The sequence below is a fragment of the Ursus americanus genome, chromosome 5 (assembly GCF_024610735.1).
Source record: "Ursus americanus isolate L20-20 chromosome 5, mUrsAme1.1.p, whole genome shotgun sequence".
Classification (NCBI taxonomy): domain Eukaryota; kingdom Metazoa; phylum Chordata; class Mammalia; order Carnivora; family Ursidae; genus Ursus; species Ursus americanus.
Window position 1 is genome coordinate 57,352,706 of NC_142131.1, and position 25,683 is coordinate 57,378,388.

The 25,683-nt window shown below is 54.6% G+C and overlaps 1 protein-coding gene and 1 long non-coding RNA gene across 5 annotated transcripts in view; one reads left to right on the forward strand and one right to left on the reverse strand.

Moving 5' to 3' along the window:
• Window positions 1-25,683, forward strand: part of MACROH2A1 (macroH2A.1 histone) — a 76,854-nt gene that overhangs the window by 49,074 nt on the left and 2,097 nt on the right. Inside the window, exons 5-8 of one of the 4 annotated variants that reach the window (XM_045794652.2) lie at window positions 2,089-2,199; window positions 9,550-9,649; window positions 16,128-16,217; window positions 18,572-18,746. In XM_045794652.2, coding sequence (XP_045650608.1) covers window positions 2,089-2,199; window positions 9,550-9,649; window positions 16,128-16,217; window positions 18,572-18,746 — 476 coding nt within the window. Of the gene's footprint in view, window positions 1-2,088; window positions 2,200-9,549; window positions 9,650-11,351; window positions 11,443-16,127; window positions 16,218-18,571; window positions 18,747-25,683 lie in introns of all 4 variants that reach the window. The other 3 variants (XM_087862254.1, XM_045794653.2, XM_087862255.1) reach the window with 3 other exon arrangements.
• LOC148110122 (uncharacterized) overlaps window positions 18,725-25,683 on the reverse strand; it is a 251,291-nt gene continuing 244,332 nt past the window's right edge. Inside the window, exons 4-5 of the long non-coding RNA XR_015724564.1 lie at window positions 23,969-24,049; window positions 18,725-18,855 (exon numbers count right to left, since the gene is read on the reverse strand). This is a non-coding gene — a long non-coding RNA (uncharacterized LOC148110122). The remainder of the gene's footprint in view (window positions 18,856-23,968; window positions 24,050-25,683) is intronic.

The window sequence follows — 25,683 nt, forward strand, 5'->3', positions numbered from 1 at the left end:
GGAGATATAGTTTTTACAATTAACTCAAGTTCTTAAGATAGAGACTTATTGCTAAAAACAGGTTCAGCATCCTGTATCTGTATATTTACAGGTGTAAGTACCAGGAATGTCTTGTTCTCACGCACACACACACACACACACACACACACACACACACACAAAAGTGGGAATGGAAAGGATTTTGTTAAAGCGACATCACTCAGTCCTCTGAACTCGAGTTAAGTGCCAACAGTCACCTAGTAATCTGTCATCAATTCGTTTTAATATGTTTTATTTTACAATTGTTTTCGATTGACAGAAAAGTTACAGAGAACGTACAGAGTTCCTCAGTACCCCTCACCAGTTTCCCCATTGTAATGTCTTCCATCACCCCGGTACATTGGTCACAACTAAGAAACTGGCGTTGGTACGTTACTATGAAGTCCGTCAAGCTGTCCTTTAATGACCTCTCATCTGTTAAGTCAATTGGGTATTTCTCCCATTTTGTTGAAAGCACAGAATTAGAAACATCTGAGTAGTGAAAGGATTTGTCACCCAGTCTTTCCCTTTCTTGTTTTCTGGAAAGTATATCAAAAAAGGCTTAGTAAGACTTAGCACGTAACTGTACGTTATACCTTTCACTGTTGGGTTCTCTTTCACTTGTCAAATCTGGTATACTGAAAGAATTAGGAAAACCATAATAGTGATCATTTTAACATATCTTTGCTAATGCCCTGTTTCTTGATAAAATGCTTTTTGTATTAGCATTAATATCCAAACCTTCTAGCTTCAGATTTAGCTCATTTAACTTACAGAAAATGTTCCAGGTTGGCCATAGAACTTAAATGTTAAAGCAACACTTCTTGTTAAAGCAGACCATAAAACTAGAATAATTTTCCAATGTAAGCAAACATGTTAACATGTGACTGAATCTGAGTCCCTAAACAGGCATCTGTACGGGCACAAACCTCGCCCTGAGGTTGCGATCCAGAGCCTTCCTCTAGGAAGGCGTGGCCATCTGGAATACCTCTCACCCCCCTGCTTGCTTGGTTTGCTCACACTGGAGAATCCCCTCAAGAGTGATGTACTTTTTGATAATAACTCAGGGCAAGGGAGGAGGTGGAGTGTCGAAACCCAAACTACCGTTGCTCCCACTCCCCTCAGTCTGTGACGTATCTGAGTGTAGACATCCCCAGATGAGCCAAGTTACCCGCTTCTCATACGGCCCTCCTACTTAACAGAAATGCATGAAAGACTGGTAAAGCCCCGTATCCCGACTCCCGGGGTGGGTGGGGGGTGCCATGCCAGTCAGGGGAAGCGGGACAAGGCTGGTGGTGCAAGGAGGTGGGGCGTGAGACCTCTGTCCCAGGTGCACATCACTCAGGGCAGATCAGTTGCAGGAAAAGTCCATTCGAAAGTGGAGGCTCTGGAAATTAATGAAACCTCCCTGGACAACATATGTTGCAGGGCTCTTGGGAACCCCAGGGTATACATACTTGAGTCTGGTTGGGACGGGGAAGAAGCCCAGGAGCACGCTGATAGCCCTGCCCACCAGGAGGACGGGGAGTCCCCAGAGGCAGCGGGGCTCACCAGCAGCCACCATAGGGATCCTTCTCCAGGGCTGGTTTTCTCGAAGGACAGTCGGGGAGTCTTACGTCCTCGGCTAGAGAAGGTTGGAGGGTTATGGTCCTTGGTCTGATATTTGGCTCTTTGAGAATTCATGATCGGGAACAGTTTGCTTTTTCCCCTCACACTTGAATAGTGTGCAGACATCTAGAAAGCAAAGACCCTTAATTAAGAGACATTTAATTGGTCTAACTTTATGAAAAGTTGTTAGAGTTTATCACTCCACAGTAAAGTTTTGCCTTTAAGTAGCTCTATTTCGAGATTACAAAGTGATGAGACTACAGCTAACACTCTTGGTGGGACTCCCGGACCTCAAAGAGCCTGCGGCTCCCACGTTGAGAAACACCGGAAAGTGGGGGTGGGTAGTTGCCCATTTCTCCAGGGTGACGGGTGGGGCCCTGGAGCCACCTCCCTGGGAGAAAGCCCCGATTCCTTGGTGCTCTGCCTGTGTGGGCCTCACAGTGACTCTTGTATTTGTGCAAGAAGAAGCAGGGGGAAGTCAGCAAGGCCGCCAGTGCCGACAGCACCACCGAGGGAACGCCAGCGGACGGCTTCACGGTCCTCTCCACCAAGAGCCTCTTCCTCGGCCAGAAGGTAGGCAGACACGTGGCCTCGGTCGGCTCGCGCCCTGGGACGGATGGGTGGAGGCCACCTCTGCTGCAGGAAGGCCTGGGGGCTCCTGGAGGCCGCTCCTGGGCTGGGGGCAGTGGGTGGAGGAGTGGGCGGCCGGGGCTTTTGGGGTGGCCTCAGGGAGGGCCGAGGCAGGAGTGCAGGGGAGGGGGGACTGTCTCGGTGGGTGGGAAGAGGAGATAGCGCTGAAAGGAGGGGAGGCCACTCCTGCTGTGTTGGGGGGGGGGTGGTTTGGGACAGCCTGGGGTTAGTCTGCAGAAGGAGCTGCTAATGTGGGATTAATCGGGTCATCATGTAGCCTCGGCCAGAAAAACAGCCCAAAGTCAAAGCTGGGTCTTGGAAAAGGAAAGGTCTAGCAGGCAGCCCGCTCGCTCCGGGGGGCCCTGCAGGCAGAGCCTCTGATTGGGGGGCGGGATCATGTCTAAACATCCTTAGGTAACGGGTACACTGAGCCACCTCTCGACTCCTCAAGCCAATCTTTTGTTTGTTGTAACCGCGGGCACTGTATTTTCAGCCATCCCAGTGACGCCGCTTTGCCAGGACGCCATGGTTTCGTAAAAGATGATTCACTTTTGTTGAAAATAAAAATGATGCAAAGGCTTTTAAGACCTGAGAGTGAGAGTTAATTAATATTTCTCTATTAACACCAAAAAAGGGGGGGTGGAGAAAGAGGGAATTCCATTTCTCTTAATTTTGTAATCCTACAGGAAAGAAAATGAAAGGCGTGAATTTGACCTTCTGTGTAAATTGCTTTGTGGCTAACAACTTGGTTCTGAAGCTGCATCATTTTTACAACCTCACTGTCAATTTTCTTTCGCATCTCAAGTGACACAGCCCTCCTGCTCCTGCCTTGCAAGTGCTCCTTCTCCCCTCCCCCTCCTCCCCGTCCTGACTGCACTCAGGCTCTCATGATGCCATTCCTGTGCCGGACCCTGTGTTCCAGCAAGTAACCATCGCAGCTAACATTTTATAACCATTATCTGTACTTTGTATGCATTTTTCAAAGGACAAAAAAAAAAAGTCAGCAGCGCTTGTCATCTTAAGGTCGGGGGTTTTGAAAGTTTTCATTGAAGATATTTTTTATTTATTTTAAAAATTTCAACTCAGCAGTGAAGGCAACCACCTGGGTCTACTTTCACACCCTTTAACATGTCCTTTGGGTCATATACTGGGTGTTCATGGGAAGCGTCGTCCCAGTTGCTGTGGTTTGATTTCAAGTGTGAGCGCCCCTGTGCTCGGGAGCAGCTCCGGTGTGCTTCCGATCCCCGGTGCGGACCGTCCGCCGGGCTTGCAACCTGCCGGGCAGGTAGAGCAGCTCCGGCCCTCCTGCTGTCCCCACCGCCCCTCGCTCTTTCCTCCACCCCACCTTTGGGTGCCCTGACCCTGGCTTCTCCCTTCCCTGTGTGGTTCTTGCTACCTCCTGCCGGCCCCCCCCAAAGCCAGCCTCCTCTCAGAACTCCTCACACGCCCTTCCCTGGAGAGTAGCCGCGCTCAGCCACACCAAGGTCCACGTACAGATGGATGTCCTTCTTGATCCTGAGATTGGGGTCCTGTCCGAGCTCTGCTGCACGTGAGCCCTGGAAGGGAGGCGGCACAGGCTGCACACACCTGGCTAGTTCCCCTGCACCGAGCAGCGCCCTCTTCCCCGCCATCTGGGGTCTGCCTGGTCTCAGCACCAGCAGCCCCAGGCGTAATGGTCCCACAAAGTACAAACCAGCGAGTACTGACGGTACTCCATGCAGGGGTGGGGAGACCAGAAAGCTCTAGAGAAGTAGCGATACTCTAGAATAACCTACAGGGGCGTCATTTAGTGTTCTTTAAGAAACAGAAAAATGGAAGACAGTGACTTGACAGACACTCATGTGCCCGGTACTGATGTGCTGGCTTTGGAAGGGAGAGTCTGAAAGGACGGGTTGAGCTGGACCCAGTGTAAAGTGGCCCGCTGTCAGAGAGGGAGCTGAGTGCAGACCCAGGCGGACCACCCACCTGCTTCCCCACGTCACGCGCTTAGATGTCAGCAGGGGAGAACAGGCACCAAGCCACCAAGAGGCCGTGCTCCGCGTTAAGAGTGCTTCCAGATTAATGACCCGAGAGTCATATAGCCAGGACGAGGTAGCCCCAAATCCAGGACCAAAAGTGGCATTGTGGAGTAAGGCGGCCCTTCAGGTCAGCCTGGGCCCCGAGTCAGGAAGCAGGGTGCCAGCAGCCCCTCCTGGAGCCCTGGGCCCCTGGGGGGTGACGCGCAGCAGGTGCTGATCCCCGGGAGCATTACTTGCAAGCAGTACTTTCCGGCCCTTGGTTGGCTGTTACCATGGGGTGAAAGTCACGGCATGTAAAGCAAAAGTGGCAAGAGCCCTAAAACTGACGTGACTTTTCTCGCAAAGCACATTTTAAAATGTCATTCTTCCAGATGATAGTGTTGACTTAGATTTTTGGAAATGTCCTAGAAAGGGTGCCTGAGAAGGAAGACGGGATAGTACCCGGGATTCTCTGAATCGTGCCTTGCCACCTGTGACAGTGAAGCCGATGCTTGACTCTTGCAAGCACGCGACGGTAGGGAAAGGTGATCCCGCAGCCCGCACGGCCTTGCCAGGCCTGGTTGCTAAGCTGCTCGCAGGGGAAGCCCGCCCGGGGCTCAGGAGTCCGGGATCTCGTTATTGTTGATCAGGTCTCGGGAGGAAGCGTCCTCACGACTCTGCTTCTGCCCAGTGTTCACTTCTTTCGAAAAGAAGACAGTGCTGTGAATCTGAATCCACTGAATGTTTTTGCTTTGTGCTTCCACAGAGATTCGCAGCTTCCTTTTGGGGATTTGAAAACCTGGTGGTTTTATTGCCAAAGAAAATTCTTCCAGTGTGTACTTGTATAAATCTGGGCCCGTGGCAGCAAATGATTTAAGGCTTTCTTGGTAGGGTCAGCATTATTTGAGGGAGCAGGGAAGGCAGCGTGAGGAGGCTATGAGTGGGTCTCCACACCCCCCCAGACTGTCAGGGTTGGAGCCACAGCCCCGTCGGCTGCGGGGGTACCGTGGGTTGTGTGCCTCACAGATACACACGGCCGACTCCCGGGGCTGGAACACTGTAAGGAGAGAGGGAGCATTAAAGCAGCAGTGAGGAGGGAAGGGTCGATGCCCTCATTCTGCACCATGGCTGATGATTGGTGTCTGAGACGTAGCAACAGGGCTGGCTCTGCGCCTGGGCCTCTAGCCGTGGCCACCTGTGTCCTTGTCTTTGAGTGATGGGTTCTAGCCTGAGACCCACCAGATGTCACCACCAGACCTGAGGCCTTTGGGAGAACTGAAGCTGGGGACGTGTGCAGGGTGGGACGCAGAGCACAGTTAAAGGAGTCCCTTTAGCCCAGAGGCTGGGCAGGCGTGGGCCACGGAGAAGACGTGGCCCTCCATCAGGGGCTACAAACAGTTTTATGGAGCACCTCACCCTTTCCCCCTGCCTTGGTCGAAGTGGACTCTGGGGACAGGAAGAGTTACATTTTACAGGGCTAGCACAAGGAAATATGGCTGGTCAGTGTTCTCCCTTCCTTGTCCATCATGAGGCCAGGAGACACACCAGAATTGGACAATGACGGCCAGATCCAACATGTCAGTCAGATACTGTTTATCAATTACTCTCATTTCCTAAAACTGAGTTTTTAAACAATACGTTAAAAAAAATAGGTCATGTCAAGGCACAGCCCACATGTCTGTCTAGTAGTTCCAAGCCATGGCTCCTTCCCTGTCACTGACAGGCTGCCTCCTGACCTGCTGTGAGTGGTAGGGGCCCAGCCTTCCTTCCAGGAGGCCAGGTTGGCCCTGAGCCACCTCAGGTCCAAGCCAGGCCAAGGGCCCGGTTCCTGAGCTCTGGCATTTCCGTTAGCCCTACTTTAAGAGAAGGGAGATGTTCATTTCACCTCAGAGTTGTTGGGGTGTTGGACATTCAAGTCCAGCTCTGTCTGAGCACCATCTCAGGCATCGTGTGGCACTCAGGGCTAAGAGACAGGCCACGCTCCACCTTCTAGGAGCCTCTAGAGATGAGTTCACTCATGATTAGAGAACAAGGACTGACATGGATATAACCACTAGAGGGAAGATGGGGGCATAAAAGACAGAGACACTGGCTGTAGCTGAGATTAATCAGGGCCCAGAAGTGGAAGGGTCTTGCAGGACACTTGGCTAAGTCCCCTTCTTCCAGTTCCACAGCCATGTAGGACCCCCTTCTGCTCTGTACCTGGCAGTATCCTTTGGTCACTCTGTGGCCAACAATCTTCAGATATTTTAAGTTCCTCATGCTTTGGGTTAAAACTGATTTTTCCACCATTTCCAGTGATAAGACAAAGGAGCAGTGACCTTATGCAAATTCTGAAATCATCAGTGACCCTCCTGCCTCCCAGAGAATCAGACTAAATATGAGAATATGCACAGGTGCCTGGAAATCTTGCTTCCTGCCCCCCTCTGCCCCTGCCCTGTGCTGCAGACAGCTGCACGGTCCCTGGGGGAGCAGGGGCTGGGACTTCCTAGGACTGCCTGTCTTTCCTGGTCCTACCAGGCTGATTTGTGTGCAGCCACAGGACTGCAGGATCCTTGTCAGACCTCTGCACACATGGCCTATTTGTATGTCATGCTCACGGGGTTTCTTCTCCTGTCCAGGGGAGCTGTGGCCTTTGTTCTTGACCATTTCACTGTTGGCTTCTGTCCCCTGGCCTGCCTGCCCAAGCCGAGCTGGTTACCCCTGTGTCTCTCAAAGTGCCTGTGGCAGTTTGTCCTCTCCCCTCCCACCCGTGCCTCTCCCAGACACACAGAGTCCCTCCGCCCCAAACACATGCTTCATAGTCCAGAGGTGGTTTTCAAAAAATACTTGTATGTGTTTAACCGCAGCAAACTGTTCTGCGGCTCAGGCCCTCAGCCTGAGGACTTGTGCTGAGCCTGGCGCACGGCGGAACATAGTCGGAAAAGCCAGAGTCCGATGCCGGGGAGAGTGAGACAGGACTCGGTTAGCCGGGAGTTCTCCTGGCTGGTGGTAGTGGCTCCCTGTGCTGCAGCATTCTGGGCTTCCAAGAGTGGGGCACCTCTTGTCAGGAAGGTGAGGAGTCCAGAGGGAACCGGGAATTCTCCAAGGAGTTTGTTCTGTTTGCAACCACTCCCTTGCTCCAGCAAAGCCCTAAAGCTCCCCCGCCCCCAGTTTCTCCAGAGATCGCATTCCCCAGGCGCAGAGACAGTCTTCGGGGGTCTTCTCTGCTAGCTGAATCCAAGCCCATGGAAATAGCTGGTTTCCCAATGAGGCACTTGCAAGTATAGCTTCAGAAGCATCTATACTGTTGGGGAAAAAATAGCGTGAATTTTAGGGATTTGAACATGTATATTTTTAACAAACAAGAAAGACAACTCATAGATCCCTTCAAAGTACTCATCCATGCCACCGCAAGTCAAGTGTTGCTTTCCCTTTTTTCTCCTTTCCCTTCCTCCCTCAATAAACTCTTGCTACTTCGTAGTGTAGGGTTTTAGGGTGGGGTTTTATTTAGAGCGGGGGAGGCAGGGCGTTTTAGCTTAATTTGAGTTTTTATAAACAGCATTTGCTTAAAGTCAGATGCAAAGATGCAATACTTACCTGGTATCATAACCAAACCCTTTACCTTGTCCTGAACCCTGACCGTTCACCTGCCTTCCTGGGGCGCCCCTCCCCCTTCAGTCTGTGCCCGCCCACACCCCTTGTCCCTGAACGCAGCACTCACTCAGCACCCTGGCCCCGATGCTGGTCTCTTCTCTGCCTCTGTCCCAGCGCCAGAGCCTGCAGTGCGGACAGCTCTGCTGTGTGAGGTCCCCCCAGTGGGCTTCCTCCAGCTTTGGGGATATTGGTGGTCCCTAAACCACCCTGCAGTGCTGGGAACCACACCCCAGGAAGTCCCCGTGGAGAAAACTTCTTCCCCTTCCACCTTCCAGCCCTAAGTAGAAATGGAGCCCACTGCCCTGTGGCAGGGCCTGGCTAAGTCTTTCCCCAGCCCAGCGTATGACCAGATTTATTTTATGAGTTTTGGTTTAAGTGGGTCCATTTTTTTGAGAATCTACAGAGTGCTTCTGGGAATGAGAAATGTGAGTTTATATTTCTGGTGCTTATAGAGTGTCAGGTTTTCTGTTTGGTTTTGTTTTCAACAAAACATTTGGCCCCAGAAATGCAGTGCCTTGGACCCAGGCTGCCAAGAGCCTCCCTGCCAAGTGTCTGCACACGGCCCTCTCGTCCGAGCGCGCCTGGACAGGGGTGGCTGTCCTGTTGGCCGCTGCGGCCGCAGGCAGCTCTTCCAGCCTGGATCCCAGTTGGTCCCAGGCACCGACTCCTCTGGGGGCTGCTTCGACATTGCTCTTTGCTGCAGCTGTTAGGAATTCGTGTCACTGGAGGATAAGCATCTTAGCACGCGCGAGAGCACTTAGCTGCAGGCACTCGTACCTAAGAACAGGAAGGGAAAGGGTAGGACCCAGGACCTGGGACCGTAGTTCTGGGCCGGCTAATTCCTCTTGCCCCTCTTGACAGCTGAATCTAGAATTCAGGGCTCCTGTCAGCCAGCGGGTTGCTATAGCAACGGGATAACTGTGAGGAGGGAGGACATTCAGTGGCACTTCCAAAAAAGGCCAGTTGGTTTCTTGCTCCTGAAACTGGGGGAAATCCTCAAGCCAGTGGGGCCCAACAGAGTGCAACACTTGAAGAGATACCGCCTGGCTAGAGAGCCGCTCTTTCTCCTCCTGCCTGTCACCAGAACTGCGACATTACCTGACTCCTAGGCACGGAAATTTAGATGTCACTAAGCAGCAGACCATCTCGCTCTTGGCCCCCTCTGAGCAGGGCAGGGGAGCCAGCTGGCCAGGAGGCAGGGTCAGGGGGACGGCCTTAAAAACCCATGGCCACTTGGAGGAGAATGGCAGGGCTGCTAGGGCTTTCCCAGACCAGCTAGGACTTGCGTAGCATCCCGGAGCTCAGAGAGGAGGTCACGTATACCCACCCCGGCCGTAAGCACTCTCCTTCTGGGTCCTGATAGCTGCACTCCTTTGTTTCTTCAAAGGGCGGTGGATCCCGCAGTCCACGTGGCTTAGGCCTCCCTCTTGCCCCAAGCTCGCCCAGCAGGTCCTGGCCCCTCAGCCCAGCTTGCTTCCTTCCAGCACCCTGAGCAGCACTCGAGTCTTGTTTGAAACGGATTCGTTAGCCAGCGACTCCCCATCCCCTGTGCGCCCAGCGCACCCGGAGTGCCCACTGCCCTTCATCTGTATCCCAAGGCTCACTTCTCTGTGACTTCCCGGCTGTCCTGTTATTTCCCACCTCATGCTTTTCTTTTCAGCTGAACCTTATTCACAGTGAAATCAGTAATTTAGCCGGCTTTGAGGTGGAGGCCATAATCAATCCTACCAATGCTGACATTGACCTTAAAGATGACCTAGGTAATTGGGGATGGGGTTTGGCACCGCCAGCTGTCAGATGAAAAGTTATGGAACCCAGAATTTAGGCTCTTCATCTTCTCAAACTTCCGGTGGGCAAGCCAAATTCCCAAATCCAAGACGGACATTTGAGGGTAATGCTCACATCTGAATGCTTACTCCAAGCCATTTCAAATGGAAATGATCTGATGACGTTGCATTAAGTGCAATTGGCTACTCTCCCCCTTGATTGTCAATATATTGCTATCTAAATTCTCTTCCATAATGATCATACTGACTGCTGGTTACTTGGGAGGGATTTTTTAAAAATGTGTTTGTTTTTTTTTAGAACTGAAAAATCTCAGGTTGCTACAAAATGATAGTTTCTCCATTTAAGCCTTAATTAGAAATGGCAAAGCTTGAATGCACTTGAAAAGGAAGAGACAATTAAACTGCCATCAGCATATTGTGAAGTTGTCTTGAATCCACCAGCAAATTGGTTTCCCCCAAATTTACCTCCTACTCCGTTTTTCCTACGACCGAAAACAGTATATGACTGCATGCCAATTTGATGAATTATTTGATTGGAGGGTGATACTAAACAGAAGGGCAGCACCTCTTTCTGAGTGAGTTCCTAACTCTGCCCCAGAGCCGTGGCGTCTCCCGAGCTCCGGGCAAGCCAAGAGGTGCCGCTCAGGTGTCCGATTCCGGGGCTTGACGGTCGCAGAGAGGAGCTCTGCGGGCTCAGTGAAGGCTGCTGTCCTCTTAGCTGTGAGCCTCGCCAGGGGCAGCAGGCGGGCACATGCCCACTGAGGCAGCCTCCTGCCTGATGCTGACTTAGGTATGTTTCCACAGCCTTTCGTTCCCACCTTTGGCTGCCTTCGTGCGGCGGCCGCCTCTCTTACTGGGAGAGATGCTCATTCTCGAGCCTGGGCCCGATCCTCCCAAACTAGGTATGATTGTGGGCTGGAAACATGGGAGCGGGGACTCAAGAATGCCCTTCCCGAACTCATTTTCCACCCATATACTTTCTTTATACAGATATTTTCTTAAAAAAAAAAAAAAAAAAGGCCACAAGCTAGAAAAAGCAGGGATCGTATCCACAGTCCATTTTATATGTAAAATACATGAAAATAAGATAGACTAGAATAAATGGCAGACCTGGAGAAACATTTTTACACATTGAGGGGGAAGACAAGGCAAGTCTCTATGCACACATACTGTTTTCTTGGTTTGCAAGAGCTGTCCCTCGAAGGCAGACAAGACGCTGCGTGTCGTTAGGAATAAAACTCCAGCTCTGAAAGTGGCTGCCAACAAAATGGAGAAACTTGTTGTTGTGGTCGGCCTGGTAGTCCACATTTTTTTTAAAACAGATGCCATGTTTTTAGTAGTCTTCTCAGTGGGGTGCCAGTCTTCTAGGCTTTTGCGAAGTGAGATGGGGCATTCGTTGTTTTGTTATTTCTTTTACTCTTTGGAAATGATCTCATGTGTGTGTTTCTCTTTTTTTGGACATGTCATTCAAATGTTTAATTTAAACATGTCACATTTGCTATTCCTCCTCCTCACCCCCATCCACGTGTGCGCACACTTCGTGGACTGATTGCCCCTTGGGCTCATATGTTGGAATCGACCAGGTAGGCCAGCCCTGCCATTGGGCAGTAGTAAATGTGCCTGTGCGTGGGTCTCGGTCCAACACAGTTGATATACATTTGTTTACCTGTTATAGTTGCAAGTTGTACAGGCTGACATTGCCTCGATCGACAGTGAGGCTGTCGTTCACCCGACAAACACTGACTTCTACACCGGTGGTGAAGTAGGTAATGCCTAGCCGGGTGCTGCCGAGTGTGTGTGTGCATGGTCGGTCGGCCGCCGCAGACAGCTTGACCCTTGGACAGCTATGCAGGGCTGCATTCATTTCACACTTCCAGCCGTCCTGACCTCCCCCAGGCCGCCCGTCCCTGGGCTGTGGACCCGAGAAACGACAGCTCGCTGTCGGCCCGGGCGCGCCACACGGCTCCCAGATGGGCCCACTTCTGGTTTGGAGACTGGTTCGGCAACGTCATTTCAGCGCTCGCTGCACGAGGCACAGCTTTGTGGGAGACTGGGTTCTCCCTTGAGTTAGCGGCAAGGAGGGTGCAGCCAGGTGGGCCGAGTGGCTTCTCAGACCACTTCCGTGCCGTCCGTAGGCCGGACACGCAGGATGTCTGTGCACGGGTCCCTGCCCCCCCCCCAGCCCCCACCCCCACTTCAGTGTCAGAAGCACCCTTCCCTGACCATGGCCTTGAAGCCTCAGGGGCACTTAGAGAACACACTGGGGTTCTCAGACCTTAACTGCACGAAAGGCACCTCATTCTGATGTGCGGTCCCTAGACCACTCGAGAAACACTCTCCTAGACCCAGAAAGCCCCTTCCTGTCCCCTGGCAGCTGCCCGCGTCGTCTCTTGGCTTGTGGCGCTCACCAGCGGAAGGTGGGGTGAGGGGGAGAGAGGCCCAGGCTGGGTGCCGAGCACCACGGCCGCAGACTTGCTGCTTGAATGGCAGGGACTGCCCCGCTTGGAAGGTGCGCTGCGGGCTTGCTTCAACCAGGGGGCATCCGGATGTTTTGGCAAAAAGGCACAGGGTGAGAGCTAGGTGCAAGGGGCTTAAATCATAGCCTTGCCATTGCCTGGTGATGAGCGCTGGGCTAGTAACTTCTCAGCGCCTCAGTTTCCCTGTGGATAAAAGAGTGATCATGAGAATGGATGGACGTTCATATAAGCAAAGCACCTTGTTTTGTGCCTGCCCCATGATGGGTGCTTCCTGTCTCTCACCCTCAGGGGCATCTAGGATTTTGCCAGTAAGTGTGCCTGTCCCGAGAGCAGCACGGTGCCTGTACATTTGAGCACGGCTTCCTAAAGCAGTGCCCTTTGTAATAAAGGGCAAGAGTGAAGTCATCCTGGAGGCCGAGGCCCCCAGGACTTGCCTGAGTGTCCCCGACACGGGAAGCATGAACGCTGTAGCAGTCTGAGGCTGTCCAGCTCTGTTCAGCGTTGCTGGCAACGCCTGCCGTCCACAGCCTGCATAGCCACTGTGACCCGGCTGATTGCTCTCCTGAGCATTTTGGATCTCGGACGTGGATGGAAAAGACGAATGGGCCGGGATTCGCTAAGGCGTCCAGGCCAAAATGAAATCAGGCTGTCAACAATTAAAATAAACTCCACTTTCACGAGATCTTGGAGGAGTTTAAGAGCTCCTAAGTCAGTCAGCTTAAGAGAAAGATACTCCCTTTCTTAACCAAATGAAAACTTGATGGGAGGGAAGTATTCTTTGGAGGAGAATAAACAGCAGGCAAGGGGCTTATCTTTCTGCCTGGAGTGACTAAGGCTTGGGTTCACCCTGCCGTCCAGGAATTGGGGTGAGATAGAACTGAGAAAGCTCCCAGTGCAAAAGTATCTCCCCCCCCCCCCCCCCCGCCCCAGGCTCACGGAGAAGAGAAAGCCGACTTTCTCTGCTGTGGAAGGAGGGTGTTCCCCAGCATTAGCGATGCCCAGAGGTAGAGCTGGAGGCTTTGAGGCGGGGGCAGGAGCCAGTTTTGGGGTAATAGAGAACCTAGTCCTTCCAGAACCATGACCAGAACTGGTCTGCTAGGAATCGTGACAGTACTAATACTTTCCCCTGTGATGTGCTGGCCCTCACCCCACTGACACATGCAGGGGAGGCACGATTAGCCTCGGTGACCTGTCGGTCGCCCAGCTCCCAGAGCTTGTGCAAGGTCACCTGGCACATCACTGGCGGACGCCGTCCCAGCTGGAAAAGAACCTCAGCAAGTCCAGACAGCTTTACTGGTCGAGGAGGACCGCAGATGACTGTGCCGGAACCCAGGTCTTCCAAAGCTCGCCTCAGTGCTTTTTCTCGGTGAACCAGTCCAGACTAGTACTGAGCCCACCTATCTTTTACATTTCCAAAACAATAACAAACCAGATTCATCCGTGGTCTCAATTGGTGCCAGCTCCCATTTCGATGTGCGAGAGGGGAAAAGAGGAAGCTAGGACACGGTCGCTCCATTTCTCCCAATGGGTGTGAATTCCTGAGACCCGAGACTGCTGGAAGAAGGAATGCCAGTGCAGGAATGCTTAGCCCCGTGATTAACTCTTACCCATCACAGTTCTTTCTAACAGTGAAATAGACCACAGGCTTAGCCTGACATTTGTCCAAGCCTAAATTTTCGCTTAGGCTGTTTTGAACACTGATACTTATGCCTGCTTTCTAAGCATGAAATAATGTTCTTGTTCTCATGGGAGTAACACATGTTTATGCTTGGGGGCAAAGAAGCCAATTGCTTTACGATTAACCCTGAAGTGGAGCCTGAAAAGCAAGAGTCTTCCATGATGAGTGTTGACAATACAGTTGCAACGGGCCTGTTTCTTGTTACAAAGTACACGTGTGTCTACATGAACATGTGCATACATGTGTGTGTGTAGGGTCCAGTCCTGAACCGCGGTGATTGCCTGCCACCCGGGGTTCAATTTTTTTAAGTTTGGGAAATGCATTGAGTGTATTTTAACTTGCAAGTTTCACTTCTAATTAAAGCAAGATTTAATTATAAGTAAAAATTTTAAAGTAAACACTCTTCCTAAGATAAAACACCTTTAATGATACATCAGCCCATTTTCTTCATACTGTCTGCTTTAGAAAGGAGTTGGTAGTATGAATATAGTACTGATTTTATTTTACCCTCCAAATTTCTCCGTCCCCCCCCCCCCCCGAGTATGTACGATAGAGAACGCAGACCTAACGGAGCTCTGCCTGGAGCAGATCGGTTTCCCCTCCTCCAGCTTGAGAACGGGTCAGGAGGGAAGGCCAGACCAGGGGTGCTGGGCAGCAGTGTTTGGGACCTGGCAAATTCCGACTTAAAGATTCCTTTTTCTCAGTTGCACGATCCTTTGAGTGAACCCATAATTGGGCCTCACTCCCCTGGGTCGGATCCCTAAAGTCCGCACTTCCTGCAGGGTGGAGGTGGCCACGAGGCCCGACCCTGCGCCCTCAGGCCCATTCATCCACCTGCTGTGATGCTGGTTTCTGTCAGAAATGTGCAGCAGTGCCGCAGCCGTTAGAAGTCTCTGGAGTGGATGTATTTTCCCTCCTGATTCCTCTGCCATTGAAAGCGTCTGTGACTGCTGTCCAAGACAGGCGAAGGCGTGAGGGTCTAGTCCCGGCTAATGAGGGATGCTGGCTCCCTCCCCAGGCATCCCAGGCTAATCCCTCCGAAAGCCGGGCCTTCTCTTAGACATCTGAGACTCCCCACGGGTGATGGCCTGCTGGTCACGTTCATTCTCGCACCCCAGACTTGCTGCCGGTCAGCGTGCCCTTCCTCCCCGATACTTCCCGGGGTTAGTTCACTTCTCCAGAACCGTTCTGCCAAAGATAAACAGACCTAGTCATGAAAGGGTGATCCCAAGAGAATTTGGGCTGGTGCACTCCCATGTGCCCTGACTGACACATGCCACAATGTGCCAAGTGCAACTTAGAATTTTCCAAGATAAATGGTGAATCTTAAGGGGAGTATTTTATCCTCTTGTGAGGAAAAGTACTTTAAAATGTGCAAAACTGATGAATCAGAGCTTAAGGAAGACTGAGACCCCATTCTGGCCAAACCTGAAAGGGTGACGTCGTTGGGTTCGAACGCTGTCTGCTGTGCCCGCGGGGCCGTGAAGCAGCAGGCCGCACGGAGGCTGGTCGTCTCGGGTGGGCACTCCGCGTTCACGGCACGAGCAGAACGCTCAGCAAGCCCCGGCCTTCAAGGAACGGGGCTGCCAGCTGGGTTAATCTTGAAAATCTGGCCCTTTCATGTGGTACAAGCTCGCCTTTAAGCTCTGCTTCTGATGTTGCCTTCCTTTACCTAAAGTGATTCTGAGTCATTAGTGTGATGAAGGAAATACTGTCTGAGGCCTTTTTTTTTTTTTTTTCCACATATGATGCCAGAGCTGCAAAATAGGAATGAAGCCTGGTACCGATGCTGGTCCAGAGGCGGCCAGACTTGAGTGCTCGCTTCTGGGCCAGTGGCCAAGGGCAGACCTGGCTCCCTCCCGGGAACATGGTATGCTTCCCCACAGCCTCCTTATTCGGGGGTTCTCCCCAGAGACACAGAAGAAAGTCCAGGGGAGGCATGAGCCTCCGAAGCCAACACCGTCTGGCTTCTCACAGGACTGAAAAGCATGCAGGGAGGTGCGCCTGCAAGAAACAGGCATATCCCGTGGCCCTCCCATCTCCGGCCTTTCTCGGATTACTCCGAGTCACCCCCAAATGTGGGACAGTGAAGACCGCTCAGTGGTCATTGGCCAGCGGTGGATCCTTTCTAAACGTCACTTTAATGACTTCACCAAGGCTTAGTTCGTGTTTTGCAGCTGTGTGGAAATTTAGCTGGTCAGATCATTGGAAGTCTGTAATCACCTGACATGCTAAGTGTCTGTCTGTGCCCCAAGACGCAAGAATGGCCGTCTGACCTCCCCCTGTCCTTGTCTAGGAAACACGCTGGAGAAGAAAGGTGGCAAGGAGTTTGTGGAAGCTGTTCTGGAACTGCGAAAAAAGAACGGGCCCTTGGAAGTCGCTGGAGGTGAGTTGGGGAAGCGCCCTGCTTATCTGGGCGTGCTTCATGCCGCGTCAGGAGAACCGGGTCGTGAGGCATCTTGGAACACAGGTGCGTGGCCATCGCACCTGTCTCCAAGCCGGAGCCACAGGGATGCCCGCCGGCTTTAGAACTGGGACTGACCACGTGCAAATAGGGGGAGCTTAAGGGTGGTGCAAACTACCCTTCCACTTTTTTTTCTTTATTGCTCAAAATAGCTTTTGTATGTTTGATGTCTAGACCTCTCATTTTAAGGAATTATAGCAGCCGAGTTTGGCAAAGCTAGGAGTCGAGAATTGTCGATAGTGATACTGAGCCATCTGCAGAAGTGCTGGGGAGAAATGCAAAGGAATCCTTTTCATTCAGCCATCTGTGTTTTTAATGGGAAAAATAGAAATAGACATTCTTCGTTTGCCGGTCACACCTTTCCTGATACCAGGGGGTAGGAAAAGGACTTGGAACCTGATGTAGGGAGAAGGAAGGATTGCTAAGAGCTAGAGGCAGGTCCTTATTCCTCTGCTGGCCTGGAATTTGAAACGTGAGGTGGTCAGTAGGACATGCAGGACGGAGGGCCACCTCCGGGCCTGGATGTCCAAACAGTGGGGGGTGAGGCCCGGCTCATTCCACCAGCCGTGTAAGGACAAGCCATTCCCTCCCTTGCTTCTGGGCTCCCCTGTCTCTTCATACGAGATGGTCCCCAGTGCCCATTCTGTCTAGTAAATCCTATTTCTCTTTTAAAAAATGTAGATTAAATACAGGTGGCAACAGTTACTATGTGCCTGCGACACCAGCCCTCTCTGAGGGTACAGTGGTGACCCTCCTGGGCTAGGCACGGAGCCCAGGGGATAACAGGGTAGCATTCTCATTGCTGATTTGTGCTTTCGACCTCTGCCCTGCCCCTTCTGTTTTGCCTACAGAGGGCTATGGCATCGGGGTACAGGACTTTCCAAGCCCTTCAAGGTATTGCCACCACAGTCCCGTATGGAACAAGGGAGGTCCCTGCATGATTACCCAGCCAGGGGCTCCTGGCCTCACCTCAGTCCCTTCCCGGCACCTCTCTGTGCCAGCCTGGAGGTCCTTCCCCTGGGTGACCCTCTGATGGAGCGGTGACGAGGCAGCCCTGGTGCTCCCCTTGCACCCAACTCAGCTGGGACACCTGAGCCCCAGGGGAGGCAAACCCGTTACATTTAGCATGGCTGCAGACATCTGCTTTACAAGATGTTTTAAAATATTTTGAGACATAAAGGTAGTATAAAACATAGCCGTGCTCCACCGTCCGAAGATGACCCCCGTCAGGATGTTTTTTTGCAGTCTTTTCCCAGGCGTCGTTTAGCCGTGACTCCTCCGGCGGACAGAGCGGTGCGTAATAAACGCCCCAGTCTCCTGTTGCCAGAGGTCAGCACTTCTTCAGTCAGTCAGTGAGCAGAGCCAAGACTCCAACACAGGCCTGTGACTTGGCTCCGAGCTGTTGCTGCTGCCCCGTGAGACACTGCCCACAAGTCAGTCACTGTCTCCCACTATCTCCTCGTGTCACAACGCACCTTGACAACCGTAGCCCTGAGGACGGCAGTCCCTCAGCAGACAGGCTCAGCAAACAGTCAAACCACAGCGGTGGGGGGAGGCCTCCCTGGGCTCCGGTGCAGAAACAGGGCAGGCAGCCCTCACCACACCCGGGGACCCAGAACCGCCCGCTCTGCAGTGCGTCTTGGGGGACAGGCGTCCCCGAACGTGCTCTGGGAGACCCCGCGCGGACGTGTCACCTGGCTGGGGGTAGCACACGGGAGGCCAGGCTCTTCCGATCTGCTGAGGGGCAGAGCCGGCTGTGGTGTGGACATGGCGAGGTGGACTAGAGCAGCTCTCCTAGGACCAGAAGATAGCGCCGTGAAGGAACAGGCTAATTCCGTCCGCACTGGGGGGAGGGGGCAGCGAGGGCACAGGGGCATCAGAGCCGCCCGTCCTGTTGCTCAGCCGTTTGTGAAAGGAGCGGCTTTCCTGACAGCTTTACCCTGAGCTGCGCCGAGGGATTTGTAGACAGGTCCTCATGGTCTGTACAGGAGTCCACCGGATGAATGGGGCTCGCAGACCCCAAAAGGCAAATTTGAGGTGGTCAGGGTCTGCCTCGGGGAGGGTACAGAGAGAGCTCGCTGTCATCTTGGCTCAGATTCCTGGTGGTGATGCATCGTCATGCCAACTTTCTGAGGGCAGGTCTCGGCCCAGTGTCTCCCCTAAGACGACTAGCTGGGGAGCAGCCCCCCGGAGGGGTCTGCGTCGGGCATCTGGTGCCGTGTGCCGTGTGCCCTGCAGAGGGACGGCACTCACTGTTTCTGTCTCTTCCCTTCCAGCGGCTGTCAGCGCGGGCCACGGCCTGCCCGCCAAGTTTGTGATCCACTGTAACAGTCCGGTCTGGGGTGCAGACAAGTGTGAGGAGCTTCTGGAAAAGACGGTGAAGAACTGCTTGGCTCTGGCAGACGATAAGAAGCTCAAGTCCATCGCGTTCCCATCCATCGGCAGTGGCAGGTAAGGACACACGGCTTGTGACGTCATTAGTGGACGTGCTCATCGGCATGGGCCCGTCGTCGTGGAGGTTTGGCTTGTGCAAGGTCCGCTGAGGCCGTCCTCGGACCGCCTGATGTGTCGAAAAGACCCAAAACACGAGATAGGGATTAGTACAAACATGAAACAGTGGTGAACAGCAATTCAAGAGACACAGACAGGAAGCCACGTCCGGGTATAGTGGGACCATGAGAGATGGCAGCTGAGACCGTGAACCTTGCAGGACACTAAGACCCAACTGTGGGGTGAGTGGGGAGCACAGGGGAGGTGTGAATGCGGGATGCTTGTGACGAGAGCACCTTCCCACAACCACACCGTTCTCTGCGTCTCACCTTTGTTTTCCCAAGTGCCCTCCACCTCCCCCAAGCCTGCGCGCTCTACGTCTGTCTCCCTGTCCTGCTGTTGAGCTCAGGAGCAGAGGGCCTGTGTGGGCACTTAAGTAACCGTGAAGGAGCTGGGCCCAGCCTACCTCCCAGCCCCGAACTATGCCCGGTAGACTCTGGGTGTGCACTCGTAGCAATTAAAGGAGCTCTGAGAAGGGAGGGGGCTTTGGGAACTCCATGGCATGATGAAAAGGCCAAGGCCCATCCCATCGCGGGGTCGTCCTGGAAGGCTTGCAGTCTGGATTGGGCACCGAAGCCAAGGGAAATGGGCCTGCAGAGGCCACAACCGCGAGCTCTGTCTTGGCTGTGGCTGCACCTGGGGCATCCCATCCAGACTGTGCACCTCCCTGGGTCTCTGCCATCAGCCCCTCCCAGTGCCCCAGGAAGCCTGCAGGGCTGTGTGATGACACCACACTGACTTCCCTGGACCCCACAGGCTGTGCCAGGCGAGCCTGAGTATTGATCCTCAAACCCCTTCCTCGCCTTTCTAGAAAGCTCTTTTCAAAGCACTCCTCTTCCCAACCCACAAGGAGGACAGGTAGTGAGTGGTTTACTATTTCCATCTTGGGCAAGCTTTGTAATTGTGCTGTCCTGAATGCTGCCGGTCGCCGAGGTCCCACACCTCCAGTGACAGAGCTAGGCCCGGGCAGGCTTCCTGTCTTCTCAGCCTGGGACTTCCGCTCCAGCAAAGCTCAGACACTGCACCTAGAAGGCCTTGCCCCCAGGCAGACAGGCGCCACCCCTGTGCCCCAGGGCCTGCTGGGGCCCACCGCCATCGTGTAGGGCTGGCAGGACTTAGCCGAGGACGGATATGGGAGAAAGCTGTGGCGGCCTCCCCTCCCTAGTCCCGTAGTTGGGAGCAGCGCTGGCCCCTGGTACCAGGTCCTACCTGGAGTGAGGGCCCCTCCGTCCTGTGCTATTGCAGTGGGCTCCGTAGCAAGAAGGAACTAGAGCGCCCAAGCCGCTGTGTTCTCACAGTATGTGTGTGTGGGGGAGGAACCCACGGGGATAAGTGAAAGCTGGTGCCAGCACCCCGCCCTCACGCGTGCCCACACTCTTGCCAAAGTCAGGGACGTCCAGAGTATGGGATGACACACGCATTGGAGTGCTGCCTACACTTGTAATCACCACAGTTTTTCATTCTGTTCTTTTGCCAAAAGCCTATGTCGAACGTAACTGTAAAACACTATTCAGATGCCTCTTAAAAGCTAACGGAGAGGGGTGTCTGGGGGGCTCAGTCGGCTAAGCATCTGCCTTCGGCTCAGGTCATGATCTCAGGGTCCTGGGATGGAGCCCCACAGCGGGGAGCCTGCTTCTCCCCCCTGCTTGTGCTCTCTCTCAAATCTTGAAAGTTAGTGGAGATGGAGCATTGCAAGCCCCTCGGTGGGCAGAGCCTGTGGCAAAGACAGAAGCGACTGTCCTAAGGAGTCACTCTGTAGCTCGAACGTTCCCCGGAACCAGGGAGACGTGTAACAGGTGCCAGAGTCCATTCAAAACTACCTTTGACAAGGTGCTTTTGAACCAGGCTCTAAGTAGCCAGCTTCCTGCTTCTCCCAGCTCCCACAGAAGGTCTGTTCTTCGGCACGGCGCTGCTGTGTGACCTTTGCTAAATGCGTTAGCCTCTCTGTCCCTGGCCTGCTGTCTCAGGGAGCGAGGCTGTGGGGACGGCCCTGCCGCACAGATGGCTCCGAGGCTCAATTAGTGCTTCGGATGCACTTTGATCTCCTCTGATGAAAGGTGCTTCCGAAGAAAGCAGCAAGAGGAGCCTTTACTGGAGGCCATAATTTCATATTCTTTCATATGGCTATTGGGAAACTTTTAATTGAAGCATAAAAGTAATTCTTCACATTTTTCACGGAGTAAAGTTTTTAAAAACAATCAATTGAAAGCTTTTAAGAGGGCAGCATGCCAAAGGCAAGCACGTGTGTGCAGCCCCCAGCCCCACATCTGTCGGGCAGACCTGGCCCCACGGAGCCGTGGAGACCGCTGCCCTTTCATGAGCAGAGATTGGGATCACACCGGAGCCGGCCCGTAAATCACAGTGGGTTTTAGGAGGGGAAGGAAAACCGCTTGTTTGTGGCATCCAGTGTCTCCGGCACGAAAGTCATGTGGGAATTAAAACCGTGTAAACGCAAGCATGTTGGTAAAGAGCAGTGGGAGCACTTTCTCAGCCACGGCCCAGCCCGTGGGGGGGGTGTGGCTGACTGCAGCCTTTGGCGCCCGCCCTCCAGCCCTCCGGCCCCGCGGCCATCCGTGGAGCCCCCTGGAGGCCAACGCTGGCCTCGGGGAGACCACCTCCGGCATCTGGACAGCCTGTCCGTGGGCACTGCGGTCACAGTATTGATGATACCCCCACTCTCTCAGCTCTGGTTGGTGGTGACCGGTCTCCGGAGGGGTTGTATATTTGGGGCCTTGATTACACTCTGCTTAGATTTATGAGCGTAAAAGAACCGCCAGTTTGTGTTTCTCAAGCTCCCACGTGTGTGTATTGCCTGAGTCCCAGGTACGCGCTAAAGCCCCGATCTGCATTGTCTCCCTGCAACCCCACCAGCCGAGCTCTGGCATCAAACAACAAAAATGCAAGCTGAGAGGGGTTGGCTCGCTCGCCTGAGGCTCCACAGCTCGGGCTGGTAGAGGGGACATGCTTGGCATCGGTGCTGGTGAAAGGAGGCACACAGAGCCCCTTCCTTCGGTCCCAGTTGGTCACCAGACCCCTTTGCCTCCAGTAGATGCCCGTCCCACTGCTGGGCACTCTACAGGAGTGGATTTTAGGGGACCCTGGAAACCCCACCTGGAATTCCCTGACCTGCCTGGGCCTAGCCATCGGCCTCCCTCCATCCTGGGAACAGGCCTTAAGACAAGATGGGACCAAATCAAATGGGGAGAATTATTAGCCTAAAACAAGGACACCCTGGAGTGAGAGAAGTAACCGGCCACAGCTGGCTGTGCTCCCTGGCCCGTCCCCCTGGCATCCAGAACCACTTGTCCACTGATGGCCCACTCTTGACCTCTGGAGAGTGACCCTCAGGTGGGGCAACTTGACAGGCAGATACTCAAAGCCACACAGAACATGGCAAAGTGGGAAGGCCCAGTAGCACAGTGTGAGGACACCTAATCCTAGCAGCAAAGTGACAACCCAAGGGCAGAGACACTTGCCCAGCGTCCCCAAACCTTCTGTGCCACCCAGCCCTACCCTCTTCTAGACCACTGAGACAGACAGGTGGGGTGGTCCAGCACGGAAAGCAGAGTCCGTCTAGAATCCACTTTAATCCTACCCTGCCTTCCAAGTGAGCTCCCAGACTGTCTCCTCCAGAAAGTCTGCCTGGATTTTTCCATCTCCCAGGGCATAGCCTCTCCCCGTAGGATTCTCCAGGGTCCCTGATCAGCCTGTTCAACACCGCTCCTGGCCTACAGTCCTTCCTGTGTGCCGGCCAGGGCCAGCCCCATCCAAGGTGGGGGTTCAACGGCGCTGGAGGAACTACACCCTCTTCTCAGAAGTGGCCCTGGTGAGCCCTGAACCCCTGCCATCCAGGTGGCATGGAAAGACAATTTGCAGCCCCTGCCGTCCCTGGCCACATGACCCCAAGGGCGCCAGATCAGGAAGGCCCCTGGGGTCCCCTTGCACCTGTCTAGGGAAGCTGAGGCCGAAGACACTTGGGCAGGGCTGTCCCAGACAACTGGAATGGCTTCAGGGGAAGCTCAGACATCTCCTTAGTCGGCTCCGAGTCAAGAACACTGGCTGCAGAGTAACTTACGGCGCATGCTGGACTCAGCCCTTAACAGGCCCCTTGGGGGCCCAAGTGGGAATCGGAGGCTACACCCAGCTCTTGGGGGCAGCAGCGTCCTTGGCATCACCGCCCATGTACATAATGCTCAGAGAGGTTAACATGCCTGCCCCAGGGCGGCTGTGATCCAAACCCCAATCTGACGCTAGAACAGAAGCCCCACCCCCCTTTTGCTCTGCTGTGTCTTGGCGGCGGGGGGCCTCAGGGCTTCTCCAGAAGACGGGCAAAGTGACTGTCACAGGGCAACAGGCCGGAGCTGGGGCAGGAAGGCCCAAAGACTTGGCCAAGCAGGGATGCCCATGCGGGGCGGCTGCAGCGAAGCACCAGCAGGGAACCCCAGCAGCCGAGAAGCCAGGAGAGCAGCAAGACCCCGTGGGCCGTCGGTGCTCCGGAAGCTGGCCCGTGCCGCGCTGGGCCCCTGCGTCACCCTGCCGCACCGTGCGTGCCAGCAGGCGTGGCTGACAGCCCTGCAGAACGGCTGGGCACGGCGGACCTGCCAGCAGCTTCCCAGGGCCCTGAGGCCGCATGGTGAGCACAGCGAAGGCGCAGAGGCCGGCGCTGCCACGGGGCCTGGGAGGACGGCAGTTTGCCACCACGTGAGCCTTGACGAAGAGCCTGCAGGACAGCCTGCTTCATAGAGCCCATGACTGATGGAGGGCGGCCCGCGCTGCGTCTGGCGCACCACTCACGGCCTCCTGGGGCGGTAGGTGCATGGACTCCCCACCCCACGTCCCCAGACGGGCAGCAGCTTACAGAGGCAGGGCCTGGACTCACGCCCTGTGTGGCTGCACGGCCTGAGACCCGAAAGGCCCTGCTGCTCCGCCCAGAAGAGCTAGGGGGGCGGCTCCCCAGGCCACTGCATGCGCCACAGCTGCCCCTGACTTGAGGGCACAGGGCCTGGCGTGTAAAGCGGTCCCATGAGAACAGCTACTTCACTGTTATGTTTTGCTACAAACATTTCCAACGGCAGCTCCAAAAATCCACTCTGCAGCCCTGACAACGTAAGGAAAGCTCTTACCTTCCCCAGTCCTTCCCGGCGCCCTGTGCGGTCCGGAGCAGCCCCGGTCCCGTGGCTGAGCTCTTCCAGAACCTGTGTCACCTAGGACAGAGGAATGGGCTTGTCAATAAGAGGTGTTCCTGAAAACCAAGGCGACTGACTCGTACCCAGCAGTGAGCTTCAAAGAGGACGCCAGCCCTTGCTCCGTTAGCCGTAGGGCCTGCGCGGTGTGGATACTGCAGGCCCGACACCTTGGATCCCAGCTCTCCCCCACTTAGAGCTTCCTGACTGTGGGGCCCACCCTGTGAGCTCAGATTAAAAGTGCGTGCTGGCTGCGTGCAGAGCAGTGGTTCTCAGACGGTCTTTCCTCCACCTGCTGAATCGAAGCCCAGCCCCCTGCGAGCCTGACAGAGGCACAGACTGAGAACTGCTGATGTAGAGGGACGGGAAAGAACACTCCCTCACTGACCGTCACACACCCCTTTCCCAGAGTCCAAAGCAGAGGGGGATGGAAAGCTAGAGGAGAAGGCCTGGGTCAGAAAGTGCTGGAATCTGGCAGTGACAGGCCTGCTTTTGGTCAGCAAGGGCAGAGGGGCCAGAGTGTCTACACGGCCCCACCTGTCACCCAGCAGCCACAGTGCCGGGGAGGCGGCCCACAGAGCCATGCCCCAGGGCCGGCAGGCTGCACAAGCGCAGGAGGTGGGCCACGACGCCAGGCTGCTCAGCAGACGGCAGCGTGACTACAGGCCCTGCCCTGAGCCCAGCTCAGCCTGCGGGTGTGACGCACAGACGGACAGAAGGGCGCCCCCACTGGGGGGAGCTGGGCTGCCAGGGCTGAGACGCGCTCCTCACAGCCCCACTCAGCCCCCGCCAGCCAGGCCATGTCCACACACGAAGCTCTGCGTGGCCCAGAAGCCCTCAGCACTCCCTTGGCTGGAGCCCCAGCTACTTCCTGTCCTGCTGCGACTTCCGCGAGCACCCTGCTCCTGCAGGTCGGGCCACTGGCTGCCTCGTCCTCAGGCTTTTCTCACCAGGGATGAAATGAGGGGCTGTAATCTGGCAACCCCTTTGGGCAGCAGCTGAATTTACAGCAGGAAAATAAATATTTGCTCTTTGTGACACTCAAAAGGGGCCCTTATTCCAGTGACCCCATGACCCTGTATCGGCACAACCCTCCCCCAAAGCTGGCCCTGGTCCCACTGTCAGGAGTGGGACTGGGTGAAGGGCAGCTGCTATGCCCTCATGCACCCACAGGGGGTGTGAGTTGGACTCCCCACAACACTCATGTCTACACGTGCCCCTGGGAACGTCCTCACTGGAGATGTCCACCCCCCCCCCCCACCCGGCCCCTCATGGAAGATCAAGTTTACATCCTCAAGCACTTGCCAACACAGGCCTTGTTCCAGACAACCTATCCTGTGAAAACTGTCAGGGCCACTCTGTCAGGTGTGGTGAGAACAGCTGCTTCCCCAAATAAGCTTGCAGATCTCACAGGGCATGGGTGGGAGGGGAATGACTCACCTTGTGGGTCCCACTTGTCCCCACTCATGGCAAAACCCTTCATTCCGCATGGTCTCAACCACCCTCCCTCTCCTCCTGCCTGCTGGTCGCCCTTCCTCCTCGGGTGGTAGACCAAGCACGCGGGGTGGGCTCCAGAGGAACCTGGGCCTCACAGCTCCGTCCTAGCTGCCACACCCCTGCAGCTCTCCCTTCAGCCTCACAGTCCAGCTCGGCGT